Source organism: Oncorhynchus mykiss, chromosome 29 (assembly GCF_057628025.1).
Source record: "Oncorhynchus mykiss isolate SJ-2025 chromosome 29, ASM5762802v1, whole genome shotgun sequence".
In the NCBI taxonomy this organism is placed as follows: Eukaryota; Metazoa; Chordata; class Actinopteri; order Salmoniformes; family Salmonidae; genus Oncorhynchus; species Oncorhynchus mykiss.
Window position 1 is genome coordinate 7,390,175 of NC_143050.1, and position 17,533 is coordinate 7,407,707.

General features: G+C 47.2%; 2 protein-coding genes across 33 annotated transcripts in view; one reads left to right on the forward strand and one right to left on the reverse strand.

Moving 5' to 3' along the window:
- supt20h (SPT20 homolog, SAGA complex component) overlaps positions 1 to 2,143 on the forward strand; it is a 42,758-nt gene extending 40,615 nt beyond the window's left edge. For all 32 annotated transcript variants that reach the window (XM_090226412.1, XM_036967988.2, XM_090226418.1 and 29 more), the window contains one exon: positions 61 to 2,143. In XM_090226412.1, coding sequence (XP_090082538.1) covers positions 61 to 195 — 135 coding nt within the window. In that variant the 3' untranslated portion in view covers positions 196 to 2,143. The remainder of the gene's footprint in view (positions 1 to 60) is intronic.
- exosc8 (exosome component 8) lies at positions 2,059 to 17,514 on the reverse strand. The gene is made up of 11 exons (XM_036968002.2): positions 17,174 to 17,514; positions 16,841 to 16,877; positions 16,195 to 16,258; positions 14,233 to 14,306; positions 14,095 to 14,140; positions 12,811 to 12,916; positions 11,994 to 12,039; positions 11,626 to 11,722; positions 10,944 to 11,064; positions 8,046 to 8,152; positions 2,059 to 2,277 (listed from the first exon to the last, which is right to left on the reverse strand). Exons 1-11 carry the CDS (start codon positions 17,188 to 17,190, stop codon positions 2,159 to 2,161), a joined length of 834 nt encoding a protein of 277 aa, XP_036823897.1. The 5' UTR covers positions 17,191 to 17,514; the 3' UTR covers positions 2,059 to 2,158.
- Positions 17,515 to 17,533: the final 19 nt, after the last annotated feature.

A 17,533-nucleotide genomic window follows, 5' to 3' on the forward strand; every position in this document is an offset into this window, starting at 1 on the left:
GAGTGCATGCCATTGAACTGACCTGTTATCTCCATCCCTCCCTCTCTCTCTCTCCATCAGTTGCAATTCTTGCACCAAATGCAGCAGCAAATGGCTATGAGGGGGGCGGGGCCTCCGGGGGTGTCGCCACGGCTACATACCGCCAGCCAACCAAGAAGTAAGAGGAAGAGGAGCACACCGCAGCCCCACCCCTAATCATGACGATGACGACCCCCTACACACACACACTCATAAAATGACCCCCAGCCATCTGGTGAGCAATGCCATGGCACCTCCCCAAATCATGGAGAGAAAACCAACCCCTTCCCCTTCAAGAAAGACATGAATGATCCAAACTGCACTCTCCTCCCTCACTGCGGAGACTCTGTCTCCCAACTCCCTCACTGTGGAGACTCTCTTGCCTCCCAACTCCCTCACTGTGGAGACTCTCTTGCCTCCCAACTCCCTCACTGTAGAGACTCGGTTGCCTCCCAACTCCCTCACTGTAGAGACTCTCTTGCCCCCCAACTCCCTCACTGTGGAGACTCTTGCCTCCCAACTCCCTCACTGTGGAGACTCTCTTGCCTCCCAACTCCCTCACTGTGGAGACTCGGTTGCCTCCCAATTCCCTCACTGTGGAGACTCTCTTGCCCCCCAACTCCCTCACTGTGGAGACTCTTGCCTCCCAACTCCCTCACTGTGGAGACTCTCTTGCCTCCCAACTCCCTCACTGTGGAGACTCTTGCCTCCCAACTCCCTCACTGTGGAGACTCTCTTGCCCCCCAACTCCCTCGCTGTGGAAACTCTTGCCTCCCAACTCCCTCACTGTGGAGACTCTCTTGCCTCCCAACTCCCTCACTGTGGAGACTACAGGCAAAAAATACTTGTTATTTTGTAGCGGAGAGAAGATGGAATGTATGATGTAATAATGGATAACACTTTCTCACCCAGCACCATAACACGTAATGTCACGGTCATAACACACATATTTAGACCGGTTGTGACATGTATTGCGTTATATGGCTGTTGTGACACCTACGTAAGTGTCAAAACCTACCACACAAGGCAAAACATTCCATTGCACCGTAACCTACGTGTCAACAGTACATTTGGTATAAAGAAAAATGTAATGTACCATTGTAATTGTGTACACATTGATGTCAGACATGCACCTAGTCCAATGCTCTGTTGTTGATGACTGGGATGAATGCAGGACAAGACACCCTCTTTGTGACTGACACAAGGACACGTACACGAAAGGACTATCTGATTATGACGGTCATTAAGTGTATTTTCTACACATTTTTATTTTAAATATGATGGAACAAAAACTTAATGGATTTAAAGGTTTTTTTTTTTTTTAAAGGAACTTTGCCTGGGGAAAAAAACTGACTTGAGTTAGTGTGGGTTTTGACCAGCCATAAAATAACACAATGTCACAACCGGGATAAATACATGGGTCATAACGGTGTGTTGACCATATTGAGAGGTTATGGGTGTAGAGTGTTATGCTTTTGGTTGGTGTGAGCCCGAATCAGGTTGTCCCGACGACCATAGAACTGTTTTTTAGAAACAGAGAACCCACCGTTTTTAAAATAAACCTATTTTTGAAATGTGTTAGGAAATTAAGATGCGTTCTTTTGTTAGTGGGAGGTGTTTCCTCCCCCCTGACGGCTGTCCTGTTATGCCCCCCCTGCGGCGACTCGAACAGAGCCTAACTCGTGGACGGACAGCACAACTCAGACTCCTCGTCAACGACCGTGCCCGATTCTCCATGGCTTTGGGTGCATCTGAAAATGGGTCACTATTCCCTTCATAGTGTGCTACTGTTGATCAGGCTCTGGTTAAAACTAGTGCACTATGTAGGAAATAGTGTGCCATTTTACGGTCATAGAATAGCTCTCTCTGCGGGAAGATGATCATGACGCCGAACACAGAGAACTTGTTTTCCCAGCATGCAATTGCTGAGTGCGTTTTTCATACAGCATTTTCTTGTACTAGTGTGGGAGGGTGGGATGGCTGGGCAGTCAAGAACAAGTGTATATTTGTGTGAGACATTTCTGGGACACTGAGGCAGAATGTTTTAAATGGTCTTTATCAGCAGTTTGTTGTGATAAAGAAAATATATATTGACAGGAAAATACAACTTTTAGAGAAAAATAAACGTGTGTGTGTGTGTTTATTTCGGTGTCTTGTCGCTCTGTGTGACTTTGTCGATGAGTTTGCGGACCTCCCTGTGTCTCGTCGTGGCTCGGCTGATACAATCCTGAAGCTTCTCACCTGATAATGACGTACCACCTGGAGAAGAAGAGCAACGAAGGAGAGTGTTCAGACAACAGCTGACCCGTGAGAACTTCTAAAGAGATCAGAAAGTATTCACACCCCTTGACTTGTTCCACATTGTTTACAGCCTAGAATTCAAAATGGACGAAAGTCATTTCTTTCCTCGCCCCAGCTACACAATGATAGTGTCAAGACATGTTAGAATCACCTTTTGGCAGTGATTACAGCTGAGAGTCTTTCTGGGTAAGTCTCTTAAGAGCTTCGCACACCTGGATTGTACAATATTATTTTCATAACTCTGTCAAGTTGGTTGTTTGTCATTACTAGACAGCCATTTTCAAGTCTTGAAATAGATTTAAGCTGATTTTAATTAAAAACTGTTAACTAGGTCACTCGGGAACATTCAATGTCTTAGTTAGCAACTCCAGAGTATATTTGATATTGTGTTTTAAGATTATTCGTCCTGAAAGGTGAATTTCTCTCCCAGTGTCTGTTGGAAAGCAGACAACCAGGTTTTCCTTTAGGATTTTGCCTGCGCTTAGTTTTGTTTTTTTATAAAGCTAACAAACCCCTTAGTCCTTGTCGATGACAAGCATACCCATAACATGATGCAGCCACCACCATGCTTGAAAATATGAAGAGTGGTACTCAGTAATGTGTTGGATTTGCCCCAAACATAACGGTTAGTATTGCAGTTTTACTTTAGTGTTGCGGAATATTTTTGATTCTTCCTCAGTTTAACTTTAGGTAAAATCCCTCTCCCTCTGCACACAACAGTCACCCACGAAGCATCCGTTACCCATCGCTCCACAAAAGCCGCGGCCCTTGCAGAGCAAAGGGGAACCACTACTTCAAGGTCTCAGAGCAAGTGACGTCACCGATTGAAATGCTATTTAGCGCTGCACCACCGCTAACTAAGCTAGCCGTTTCACATCCGTTACACTAACATATACTGTAATTGTATATGTGGGGTACAGAGATGAGGTAGTCAAATCAAACACTTATGGCACACAGAGTGCTTCCATACAACTTATTAAGCACATTTCTACTCCTGAACTTATTTAGGGTTAAAAACGTATTGACTTAAGACATTTCAGCTTTTAAATTTGTAAACATTTTCTAAATACATAATTCCACTTGAAATTATGGTGTATTGTGTCTAGGACAGTGACAATCTTAATTGAATCTAAAAATCAGGCTATAAAAACAAAGTGAAAAAGTAAAGTGGTCTGAAAACACTATTGGGGGAAGGGGTTTAGGTTCGTTTTGGGTCTGGGTTGGATTTGGTTCTGGGCAGTGAAGACTAGGGAGGGGCTAACAAGAAATATATTTAAAATGTTATTCGCCGAATACAACGGGTGTAGACCTTACCGTTAAATTCTTACTTTACAAGCCCTTAAAACAGTGTAGTTAAGAAAATATTACTAAAGTAAAAGTAGATTAAAAATGAACTAAAATAACAGTAGCGAAGCTATGTAAAAGGGGGTACCGGTTAGTCGAGGTAATATGTACAGTGGGGCAAAAAAGTATTTAGTCAGCCACCAATTGTGCAAGTTCTCCCACTTAAAAAGATGAGAGGCTTGTAATTCGCATCATAGGTACACTTCAACTATGACAGACAAAATGAGAAAAAAAATCACATTGTAGGATTTTTTATGAATTTATTTGCAAATTATGGTGGAAAATAAGTATAGCCTCATCTTTTTAAGTGGGAGAACTTGCACAATTGGTGGCTGACTAAATACTTGTTTTGCCCCACTGTACATGTAGGTAGGGTTATTCAAGTAACTGCATAGATGATAGAGTAGCAGGAGCATACAAAGAAAAAAACACTGGGTTAATGAAAATAGTCTGGGTCGCCATTTCATCCACTGTTCAGCAGTCTTATGGCTTGGGGGTAGAAGCTGTTCAGCAGTCTTATGGCTTGGGGGTAGAAGCTGTTCAGCAGTCTAATGGCTTGGGGGTAGAAGCTGTTCAGCAGTCTAATGGCTTGGGGGGTAGAAGCTGTTCAGCAGTCTAATGGCTTGGGGGTAGAAGCTGTTCAGCAGTCTAATGGCTTGGGGGTAGAAGCTGTTCAGCAGTCTGATGGCTTGGGGGTAGAAGCTGTTCAGCAGTCTAATGGCTTGGGGGTAGAAGCTGTTCAGCAGTCTTATGGCTTGGGGGGTAGAAGCTGTTCAGCAGTCTAATGGCTTGGGGGTAGAAGCTGTTCAGCAGTCTGGTGGCTTGGGGGTAGAAGCTGTTCAGCAGTCTGGTGGCTTGGGGGTAGAAGCTGTTAAGGAGCCTTTTGGTCCTAGACTTGGCCCTCCGGTACGGCTTGCCGTGCGGTAGCAGAGACTGACTTGGGTGGCTGGAATCTGACCATTTTTAGGGCCTTCCTGGTATAGAGGTCCTGCATGTCAGGAAGCTTTGCCCCAGTGATGTACTGTACGCACTACCCTCTGTAGCGCCTTGCGGTTTGATGCTGAGCAGTTGCCATACCAGGCTGTGATGCAACTAGTCAGGATGCTCTCGATGGTGCAGCTGTAGAACTGAGGATCTGGGGACCCGTGACAAATATTTTCCTGAGGGAGAATAGGCGTTGTAGTGCCCTCTTCGCGACTGTCTTGGTGTGTTTGCTGGTGATGTGGACACCAAGGAACTTGAAGCTCTCAACCTGCTCCACTACAGCCCCGTCAATGTTAATGGGGGCCTGTTCGGCCTGTCTTTTCCTGAAGTCAACGATCAGCTCCTTAGTCTTGCTCACACTGAGGGAGAGGCTGTTGTCCTGGCACCACACTGCCAGGTCTCTGACCTCCCTATAGGCCGTCTCATCGTTGTCGGTGATCAGGCCTACCACCCTTGTGTCGTCGGCAAACTTCATGTTGCAGTGTACTTGGCCACACAACACAATCGTGGGTGAACAGCGAGTACAAGAGGGGACTAAGCACACACCCCTGAGCCACGTGTTGAGGATCAGCGTAGCAGACGTGTTGTTACCTACCCTTACCACCTGGGGCGGCCCGTCAGGAAGTCCAGGATCCAGTTGCAGAGGGAGGTGTTTAGACCCAGGGTCCTTAGCATATTGATGAGCTTTGAGGGTACTATGGTGTTGAACGGTGAGCTGTAGTCAATGAACAGCATTCTCACGTAGGTGTTCCTTTTGTCCAGGTGGGAAAGGGCAGTGTTGAGTGCGATAGAGATTGTATCATCTGTGGATCTGTTGGGGCAGTATGCGTATTGGATCGAGGGTTTCTGGGATGATGGTGTTGTGAGCCATTACCAGCCTTTCAAAGAACTTCATAGCTACAAATGTGAGTGCTACGGGTCAGTAGTCATTTGGTTAGAGCGTTGGGCCAGTAACCGAAAAGTTGTTGGATCAAATCCCAGAGCTGACAAGGTACAAATCTGTCCTTCTGTCCCTGAACAAGGCAGTTAACCCACTGTTCCTAGACCAGTTAACCCACTGTTCCTAGACCAGTTAACCCACTGTTCCTAGACCAGTTAACCCACTGTTCCCAGGGCACTGAAGATGTGGATGTTGATTATTGCAGCCCCCCACACCTCTCTGATTCAGAGAGTTCAATGCAGAAGACACATTTCAGTTCAATAGATTGTTGGACAACTGACTAGGTATCCCACCTTCCCTTTTCCCATTTATGCGGGATACCTTGGTGTTCTTGGGCACAGGGATTATGATGTATTACAGACTCAGTCAGGGAGTCAGGGTTGAAAATGTCAGTGAAGACACTTGCCAGTTGGTCACGCATGCTCTTGAGTACACGTCCTGGTAATCGGTCTGAGGATGTTGACCTGTTTAAAAGTCTTACTCACATTGGCTACGGAGAGCGTGATCATATAGTCGTCTAGAACAGCTGGTGCTGTCACGCATGTTTCAGTGTTGTTTGCCTCGAAGCGAGCATAGAGGACATTGGGCAGCTTTTCCCTTTGAAATCCGTAATAGTTTGCAAGCCCTGCCACATCCAACGAGTGTCAGAGCCAGTGTAGTTGGATTCAATCTTAGTCCTGTATTGATGCTTTACCGGTTGTTCCGAGGGCTGGATTTTTAATGAGCATCTGGACTAGTTATCCCGCTCCTTGAAAACGGCAGCTCTAGCCAGACAGTGACTATAGGAGTGGGTTAGGGGACCAGACAGTGTGGTAAGGTTAGGGGACCAGACAGTGACTATAGGAGTGGGTTAGGGAACCAGACACTGAATATAGGAGTGGGTTAGGGAACCAGACACTGAATATAGGAGTGGGTTAGGGGACCAGACAGTGTCTATAGGAGTGGGTTAGGGAACCAGACACTGAATATAGGAGTGGGTTAGGGGACCAGACAGTGACTATAGGAGTGGGTTAGGGGACCAGACACTGAATATAGGAGTGGATTAGGGGACCAGACAGTGTGGTAAGGTTAGGGGACCAGACAGTGACTATAGGAGTGGGTTAGGGGACCAGACAGTGTGGTAAGGTTAGGGGACCAGACAGTGACTATAGGAGTGGGTTAGGGGACCAGACAGTGACTATAGGAGTGGGTTAGGGGACCAGACACCGAATATAGGAGTGGATTAGGGGACCAGACAGTGTCTGTAGGAGTGGGTTAGGGGACCAGACAGTGTCTGTAGGAGTGGGTTAGGGGACCAGACAGTGTCTGTAGGAGTGGGTTAGGGAACCAGACACTGAATATAGGAGTGGGTTAGGGAACCAGACACTGAATATAGGAGTGGGTTAGGGGACCAGACAGTGTCTATAGGAGTGGGTTAGGGAACCAGACACTGAATATAGGAGTGGGTTAGGGGACCAGACAGTGACTATAGGAGTGGGTTAGGGGACCAGACACTGAATATAGGAGTGGATTAGGGGACCAGACAGTGTGGTAAGGTTAGGGGACCAGACAGTGACTATAGGAGTGGGTTAGGGGACCAGACAGTGTGGTAAGGTTAGGGGACCAGACAGTGACTATAGGAGTGGGTTAGGGGACCAGACAGTGACTATAGGAGTGGGTTAGGGGACCAGACACCGAATATAGGAGTGGATTAGGGGACCAGACAGTGTCTGTAGGAGTGGGTTAGGGGACCAGACAGTGTCTGTAGGAGTGGGTTAGGGGACCAGACAGTGTCTGTAGGAGTGGGTTAGGGGACCAGACAGTGTGGTAAGGTTAGGGGATGAGACAGTGTCTGTAGGAGTGGGTTAGGGGACCAGACAGTGTCTGTAGGAGTGGGTTAGGGGACCAGACAGTGACTGTAGGAGTGGGTTAGGGGACCAGACAGTGACTATAGGAGTGGGTTAGGGGACCAGACAGTGTCTGTAGGAGTGGGTTAGGGGACCAGACAGTGACTGTAGGAGTGGGTTAGGGGACCAGACAGTGTGGTAAGATTAGGGGACCAGACAGTGTCTGTAGGAGTGGGTTAGGGGACCAGACAGTGACTGTAGGAGTGGGTTAGGGGACCAGACAGTGTGGTAAGGTTAGGGGACCAGACAGTGACTGTAGGAGTGGGTTAGGGGACCAGACAGTGACTATAGGAGTGGGTTAGGGGACCAGACAGTGACTATAGGAGTGTGTTAGGGGACCAGACAGTGTGGAAAGGTTAGGGGACCAGACAGTGACTGTAGGAGTGGGTTAGGGGACCAGACAGTGACTGTAGGAGTGGTTTAGGGGACCAGACAGTGACTATAGGAGTGGTTTAGGGGACCAGACAGTGACTATAGGAGTGGGTTAGGGGACCAGACAGTGTGGTAAGGTTAGGGGACCAGACAGTAACTATAGGAGTGGGTTAGGGGACCAGACAGTGTGGTTCTCTAACCTGGCTTGTGGAGGGCACAGAGTCGCTCTTCCTCGTCCGTTACCACTGTGATAGTGGCCGTAGACAGGCTCTCTTCCTCAGCGGTGGGGTCGACAATCATTATAGAGCTACACAGGACAGACAACACTGTTAGAACCATATAACACAGTGGTAACCAAGCACCTGGTCGATCTGCCAAGGCATTCCTAGTCGATCTGCCAAGGCATTCCTAGTCGATCTGCCAAGGCATTCCTAGTCGATCTGCCAAGGCATTCCTAGTCGATCACCAAACATTTCTGCAGAAAAGACATAATGACTTGCGCTTCTTTTTTTTTTGTCTTTGTGTTGAGCTGTTAGCGGTAGCTACGCTTGATTCAGAAGCCCCGTTAGCGGTAGCTACGCTTGATTCAGAAGCCCCGTTAGCGGTAGCTACGCTTGATTCAGAAGCCCCGTTAGCGGTAGCTACGCTTGATTCAGAAGCCCAGTTAGCGGTAGCTACGCTTGATTCAGAAGCCCCGTTAGCGGTAGCTACGCTTGATTCAGAAGCCCCGTTAGCGGTAGCTACGCTTGATTCAGAAGCCCCGTTAGCGGTAGCTACGCTTGATTCAGAAGCCCCGTTAGCGGTAGCTACGCTTGATTCAGAAGCCCCGTTAGCGGTAGCTACGCTTGATTCAGAAGCCCCGTTAGCGGTAGCTACGCTTGATTCAGAAGCCCCGTTAACGGTAGCTACGCTTGATTCAGAAGCCCCGTTAGCGGTAGCTACGCTTGATTCAGAAGCCCCGTTAGCGGTAGCTACGCTTGATTCAGAAGCCCCGTTAGCGGTAGCTACGCTTGATTCAGAAGCCCCGTTAGCGGTAGCTACGCTTGATTCAGAAGCCCCGTTAGCGGTAGCTACGCTTGATTCAGAAGCCCCGTTAGCGGTAGCTACGCTTGATTCAGAAGCCCTGTTAGCGGTAGCTACGCTTGATTCAGAAGCCCCGTTAGCGGTAGCTACGCTTGATTCAGAAGCCCCGTTAGCGGTAGCTACGCTTGATTCAGAAGCGCCGTTAGCGGTAGCTACGCTTGATTCAGAAGCGCCGTTAGCGGTAGCTATGCTTGATTCAGAAGCCCTGTTAGCGGTAGCTACGCTTGATTCAGAAGCCCCGTTAGCGGTAGCTACGCTTGATTCAGAAGCCCCGTTAGCGGTAGCTACGCTTGATTCAGAAGCGCCGTTAGCGGTAGCTACGCTTGATTCAGAAGCGCCGTTAGCGGTAGCTATGCTTGATTCAGAAGCACTGTTAGCGGTAGCTACACTTGATTCAGAAGCCCCGTTAGCGGTAGCTACGCTTGATTCAGAAGCCCTGTTAGCGGTAGCTATGCTTGATTCAGAAGCCCTGTTAGCGGTAGCTACGCTTGATTCAGAAGCCCCGTTAGCGGTAGCTACGCTTGATTCAGAAGCCCTGTTAGCGGTAGCTATGCTTGATTCAGAAGCCCTGTTAGCGGTAGCTATGCTTGATTCAGAAGCCCTGTTAGCGGTAGCTACGCTTGATTCAGAAGCCCCGTTAGCGGTAGCTACACTTGATTCAGAAAGCCCCGTGGTTTTGTTATTATTAGCTTCTCGTTGTGTTTATTTTAATATTGAGGAATATTTCACTTTCTCTGGTCATAGGAACAACATGAGTTTGTGCCTGAGGTAGATACGGTGTGACTTGAGTTTCGCCATCAGGTGGGAAGACCGTGTCCCCTCTCTCTGGTCAGTCTCACCAGAGGAAAGGAAGGAGAGAGAAGGCAGGTACCGTGAGAGACAGACTCTCTGCTACTCTCCCCTTCCCGCCGCTGAGACTAATGCGGTGTTCAAAACAACTAGGAACTTGGATATCTCCGAAATCCGACTTCGGTGTATGAGGACAGGCATATAGCCAATATGCTGAGATAATGTATCAGGCCAGGCATATAGCCAATATGCTGAGATAATGTATCAGGCCAGGCATATAGCCAATAGGCTGAGATAATGAATCAGGCCAGGCATATAGCCAATATGCTGAGATAATGTATCAGGCCAGGCATATAGCCAATATGCTGAGATAATGTATCAGGCCAGGCATATAGCCAATATGCTGAGATAATGTATCAGGCCAGGCATATAGTCAATATGATGTGATAATGTATCAGGCCAGGCATATAGTCAATATGATGTGATAATGTATCAGGCCAGGCATATAGCCAATATCCTGTGATAATGTACTAGGCCACACATATAGTCAATATGATGTGATAATGTATCAGGCCAGGCATATAGCCAATATGATGTGATAATGTATCAGGCCAGGCATATAGCCAATATGCTGAGATAATGTATCAGGCCAGGCATATAGTCAATATGCTGAGATAATGTATCAGGCCAGGCATATAGTCAATATGATGTGATAATGTATCAGGCCAGGCATATAGTCAATATGATGTGATAATGTATCAGGCCAGGCATATAGCCAATATCCTGTGATAATGTACTAGGCCAGACATATAGTCAATATGATGTGATAATGTATCAGGCCAGGCATATAGCCAATATGATGTGATAATGTATCAGGCCAGGCATATAGCCAATATGATGTGATAATGCATCAGGCCAGGCATATAGCCAATATGATGTGATAATGTATTAGGCCAGGCATATAGCCAATATGATGTGATAATGTATCAGGCCAGGCATATAGTCAATATAAATTGAGCGGCAGATCTCAGCTGTGAAAGTGATCTTGACTCAGAAAATGTTGGTGACCACTGATATAATACATATCTATGATAACTCACCTCACAATAAGTCCATAGTAAATAATTATAATTCACATAGTTTAAAATGAAGCTTAAATCTCCTCTCTGGGTGTGAACTAAAAACAGGAAAATGGTCCTGAGTGATGGTGAATGAAAGACACTTACTCATCAAACACAATGAAAGAGGCCCCTACAGGGTGTTTGTGGATGTTCAGACCTCTCCTGTTCTCCAGGGTCACCTCAGGAACCTCGGTCTCTTTGTTGACTGTCACCTCTGGGAGACGTGCTGGGTGAAACCAGGCGACAAGGGCATTATATATTATAGCAAAACGTCAGGCGGTTTCCAAAAATAAGATGTTTTTTTTTTAAATCAGGAATTGCTATTTTTCCCCTAAGGTCGAACTAAGAAAATTATATACAGCCATGAGGTCAATGTGATTACAACAGTAGCTGGTTACTGTGAGCCAATCACAGCCCTCACAAAAAAATTGTTTTAATTTTTTTAAACTCAGACAGGAAGTGACAGTGTCACAGGCAGGATCTGAACCCGAGGTCTCCTACGTGGAGAGAAACCAGCGTCTTGACCTCCAGACCAAGAGGAAATTCCTCCTGACACTGTTTTTTTGGGGGTTAGCACCAGAAATCCTGAGCCACAATCATGTACACTACATCAGCACGGTGAAAACGTCAGCAGGGGTGTATTCATTAGTCAGAAAACGTCACAAAACATTTTGTCTGTTGCAAACTCTAAAGGAAATGCTTGTTTTTGTTGTTGTTGTTGCAAAAACCTTGTGTTTAAAAATGTTTTGCAACGCAATCGGACTAATGAATAGACCCCAGGTCTCACCGTTCTTGAGAGCAGCCAGCAGGGCGATGAGACAGGCGTCCAACAAGTTGCCGTCATAGTCCAGACACATGATGTCGCAGTACAGGACCCAACACAGCTAGAAAACAGCAGAGCCAAGTATCAGAATCACAGCTGAAAACTAGAGATCAGTAAAACGGGCAATCTGAGGTGGTTGAAATCAAGTTCAATTCCCAATCAATCTCAGTACAGTGAAATTCAAAATTCTCTACAATGCTTTTCAACGAGGAACACTTGGAATGGAATTGATCCCCGACCCCGGTAGACGACATGTATTAAGCTGTGATAGTAAAAACACAGTGTGTAACAGTCCTCTCAGTGTGTCACATGGTGAAAGTTAACGGCACTACCTTTCCTTTCACAATGCATAAGTCCTCTTTCTGGACGACGGCAGAGCTGCAAGGCAAAAATAATGTTTACAAAACATCCACGGAAATATACGACATTTGAAATGCCAGTAACCATTTGAGGCTCGTCAAATAGCCCTTACGCTAAAAAGGGCATCATCATCATCATCATCATCATGTTCACAGTATTATTCCAACCTCATAGTTTGGAGATGTACACCGAGTGCACAAAACATTAGGAACACCTGCTCTTTCCATGACATAGACTGACCAGGTTAAAGCTGTGATCCCGTATTGATGTCACTTGTTAAATCCACTTCAGTCAGGGTAGATGATGGGAAGGAAACAGGTTAAAGAAGGATTATTAAGCCTAGAGACAGTGGAGACAGGGATTGTGTATGCGTGCCATTCAGAGGGTGAACGGGAGAGACAAAATATTTAAGTGCCTTTGAACGGGGTTTGAATGAGGTGTGGTAGTAGGTGCCAGGCGCACCGGTTTGTGTCAAGAACTGCAACGCTGCTGGGTTTTTCACGCTCAACAGTTTCCTGTGTGTATCAAGAATGGTCCACCACCCAAAGGACATCCAGCCAACTTGACACAACTGTGAGAAGCATTGGAGTCGACATGGCATCCCTGTGGAACGCTTTCAACACCTTGTAGAGTTTCATGCCCCAATGAATTGAGGCTGTTCTGAGGGCAAAAGGAGGTGCAACTCAATATCAGGAAGGTGTTCTTAATGTTTTGTACACTCAGTGTATATAATAAAACAGGAAAATCATGTTTTTTTAAACTGGCCTGGACCTTTAAACACAGAGTTACCTCTCTATGACATCAGCGATGAACTGGCTGGCGGCCTGAGCCTGTTCTCCTGGAGGTCCAGGACGGAACCGAGACGAACACAGAGGAGGCAGGTCTACATTGGGTACTGAGAGAGAGAGACAGGTCAAATACACATACGTATATATATATATATACATACATACATATATACACACACGTATATATATATATATATACTGTATGTATACGTGTGTGTATATATATATATACACACACATACATACATATATATACATACATACATATATACACACACGTATATATATATATATATATATATATATATATATATATATATATATATATATATATATATATATATATATATATACACATACACATACATACATACACACACAGTATATATACACACACACAGTATATATACACACACACACATACACACACAGTATATATACACACACACACAGTATATACACACACACACACACACACACAGTATATATACACACACACACACACACACAGTATATATACACACACACACAGTATATACACACACAGTATATACACACACACACACAGTATATATACACACACACACAGTATATATACACACACACACACAGTATATACAAACACACACACACAGTATATATATACACACACACACAGTATATACACACACACACACACACAGTATATATACACACACAGTATATATACACACACACAGTATATATACACACACACAGTATATATACACACACAGTATATATACACACACAGTATATATACACACACAGTATATATACACACACACAGTATATATACACACACACAGTATATATACACACACAGTATATATACACACACAGTATATATACACACACAGTATATATACACACACACAGTATATATACACACATACAGTATATATACACACACACACACACACACAGTATATACACACACACAGTATATATACACACACACACACACACACAGTATATATACACACACAAACACACAGAGACGTATACATACAGTATATATACACACACACAGTATATATACACACACACACAGTATATACACACACACACACACAGTATATATACACACACACACACACACACACACACACAGTATATATACACACACCCGTAATACTCAGCAAGGGAATGTAAAGTTGTTGAAACAACAACAAGTCATGTGTGTTTTTTTGCTCTCTATCTTTGTAGAACTAGTATATAGAAATCCCAGAAGGTAACTCTTCCACCTATTAGTTCTTCCACTTACCAATGTAGCCTTTATTAGGTGCATCCACTGCTGGGCTTGTCAGTTCCTGTGGATCACATACAACGGGGAATGAGTTGGGTTGTTCGGGTCACTAAGGTTCTGCTTTAGTTCTTTACTTGAGGAGAGGTTACTATTCACCCCTTTGATGCCACACATGACTGTGGTGTTTCCAATCTTCACCAGGGCTGAGCCATCTGCTGTGGATATAGAACCTGGAGAGAGAGAGATGGAAGAGGATGAGGGTGAGGGAGAGAGAGATAGATGGGGGAGATGGAAGGAGGATGGGGGAGAGAGAGATGGAAGAGGATGAGGGTGAGGGAGAGAGAGAGACAGGCGTGGGGGGAGAGAGAGAGAGAGACGTGGGGGGGGAGAGAGAGAGAGACGTGGGGGGGGGAGAGAGAGAGAGACGTGGGGGGGAGAGAGAGAGAGAGACGTGGGGGGAGAGAGAGAGAGAGACACGTGGGGGGGGAGAGAGAGAGAGACACGTGGGGGGGAGAGAGAGGAGAGACGTGGGGGGGAGAGAGAGAGAGACGTGGGGGGAGAGAGAGAGACGTGGGGGGGAGAGAGAGAGAGACGTGGGGGGGAGAGAGAGAGAGAGAGACGTGGGGGGGAGAGAGAGAGACGTGGGGGGGAGAGAGAGACGTGGGGGGAGAGGAGAGGGGGGGAGAGAGACGGAGACTGGGGGGAGAGAGACGTGGGGGGGAGAGAGACGTGGGGGGAGAGAGACGTGGGGGAGAGAGACGTGGGGGGAGAGAGAGACGTGGGGGGGAGAGAGACGTGGGGGGGAGAGAGACGTGGGGGGAGAGAGACGTGGGGGGGAGAGAGACGTGGGGGGAGAGAGACGTGGGGGGGAGAGAGACGTGGGGGGGAGAGAGAGACGTGGGGGGGAGAGAGACGTGGGGGGGAGAGAGACGTGGGGGAGAGAGAGAGAGACGTGGGGGGAGAGAGAGACGTGGGGGGGAGAGAGAGAGACGTGGGGGGGGAGAGAGAGAGACGTGGGGGGGAGAGAGAGAGAGACGTGGGGGGAGAGAGAGAGACGTGGGGGGAGAGAGAGAGACGTGGGGGGAGAGAGAGAGAGAGACGTGGGGGGAGAGAGAGAGAGAGACGTGGGGGGGAGAGAGAGAGAGACGTGGGGGGAGAGAGAGAGAGACGTGGGGGGGAGAGAGAGGAGAGACGTGGGGGGGAGAGAGAGAGAGAGACGTGGGGGGAGAGAGAGAGAGAGACGTGGGGGGGGAGAGAGAGAGAGACGTGGGGGGAGAGAGAAGAGAGAGACGTGGGGGGGAGAGAGAGAGAGAGACGTGGGGGGGAGAGAGAGAGAGACGTGGGGGGGAGAGAGAGAGAGAGACGTGGGGGGGAGAGAGAGAGAGAGACGTGGGGGGGAGAGAGAGAGAGAGACGTGGGGGGGAGAGAGAGAGAGACGTGGGGGGGAGAGAGAGAGAGAGACGTGGGGGGGAGAGAGAGAGAGAGACGTGGGGGGGAGAGAGAGAGAGAGACTGGGGGGGAGAGAGAGAGAGAGACGTGGGGGGAGAGAGAGAGAGAGACGTGGGGGGAGAGAGAGAGAGACGTGGGGGGGAGAGAGAGAGAGACGTGGGGGAGGAGAGAGAGAGACGTGGGGGGGAGAGAGAGAGAGAGACGTGGGGGGAGAGAGAGAGAGACGGGGGGGAGAGAGAGAGACGTGGGGGGAGAGAGAGAGAGACGTGGGGGGGAGAGAGAGAGAGAGACGTGGGGGGGAGAGAGAGAGAGAGACGTGGGGGGGAGAGAGAGAGAGACGTGGGGGGGAGAGAGAGAGACGTGGGGGGGAGAGAGAGAGACGTGGGGGGGAGAGAGAGAGAGGTGGGGGGGAGAGAGAGGGGGGAGAGAGAGAGACGTGGGGGGGGAGAGAGAGAGAGACGTGGGGGGGAGAGAGAGAGACGTGGGGGGGAGAGAGAGAGACGTGGGGGGGAGAGAGAGAGAGAGACGTGGGGGGAGAGAGAGAGAGACGTGGGGGGGGAGAGAGAGAGAGACGTGGGGGGAGAGAGAGAGAGAGAGAGACGTGGGGGGGAGAGAGAGAGAGAGACGTGGGGGGGGAGAGAGAGAGAGACGTGGTTCAGTTGTTCTCACCTATATTCAATGTAGTGGTTCTGAATTCACCCAGCTCCCTTCCATCAGGACGGCAGTTCTCTTTCTGCAGAGAACAGTTCACCATTACCCTCATGGTTTGTTCAGGGAATCATATTCTAACAGTTCACCATTACCCTCATGGTTTGTTCAGGGAATCATATTCTAACAGTTCACCATTACCATCATGGTTTGTTCAGGGAATCATATTCTAACAGTTCACCATTACCCTCATGGTTTGTTCAGGGAATCATATTCTAACAGTTCACCATTACCATCATGGTTTGTTCAGGGAATCATATTCTAACAGTTCACCATTACCCTCATGGTTTGTTCAGGGAATCATATTCTAACAGTTCACCATTACCATCATGGTTTGTTCAGGGAATCACATCCTAGCAGTCAGTGTCAAGTCCACATAACTAGCCTAACACTTACAAAGGTGAAAAGTAATGTGTAAGACAGAGGAGGCTGCTGAGGGGAGGACGGCTCATAATAATGGCTGGAACGAGCAGATGGAGTGGCATCGGACAACGTGTTTGATGTTTTTGATACCATTCCATTGATTCCACTCAAGCCATTACCACGAGCCCGTCCTCCCCAATTAAGTCACCACCAACCTCCTGTGGTGTAAGACAGCGCTACTAACCAGAAAACTCCGGTGGTATTCCAAGGGCTCAGCAGTTCTGGGGACACAAATTCAACTAGTTGGTTAACTTAGAATAACTGACTAGCTAATAAACGTTAGATGGCAAACTACTTTGCTAACGTTCGTTGTGTCAGTAGCCTGTATGGTCTGTGGCGCCAGAGAGCATCTGATCTGTGTTGGATACCATTACTGAATAGCCCGACTAGCCATTACACGATTAGCCTGCGTGTCGAACAAGCCTCTGTTCCGTGGGTAGTCTTATCATTTCGGAGACGTGTAAGAATCTCAGACAGTTCATATAGGTTATTTGATGAATGTAAAATGTACACTTACTTGAATCCAGCCGCCATGGTGTTTTTATTAACCACGTGGGTTCGTCTAATGTTCTGACGTCAGAACGGAAGCCCACAAATCCGTTTCGGTTCCTTGAAACTCAATTTAAGAAGTGTTTTCATTGTTTCGCAAAGTTATCGCGAAACCAGATCAACTTGCACATTTAAGCCTTGAATTCATCTTGTATTTGTTTTTTAAATAATAAATAAATTAATGAATCTTGTAAAATATAAAGGTTAGAAGGCAAAGAATAAGCGTTGCACACGTTCACACTCCAAGACAGCAGGGGTCAGAGTTTCATTCGATGTAAATCGCTTAGGTCCCGCTTGCATCCATATGATGATGTGGTTTTCTGCACGG

Coding starts and splice junctions, on each gene's coding strand:
- exosc8 (XM_036968002.2), bottom strand. Junction 14,141..14,232: donor TCATGTGTGGCATCAAAGGG/GTGAATAGTAAC, acceptor TGTGATCCACAG/GAACTGACAAGCCCAGCAGT. Junction 11,065..11,625: donor GCTGGCTGCTCTCAAGAACG/GTGAGACCTGGG, acceptor GGTTTCACCCAG/CACGTCTCCCAGAGGTGACA.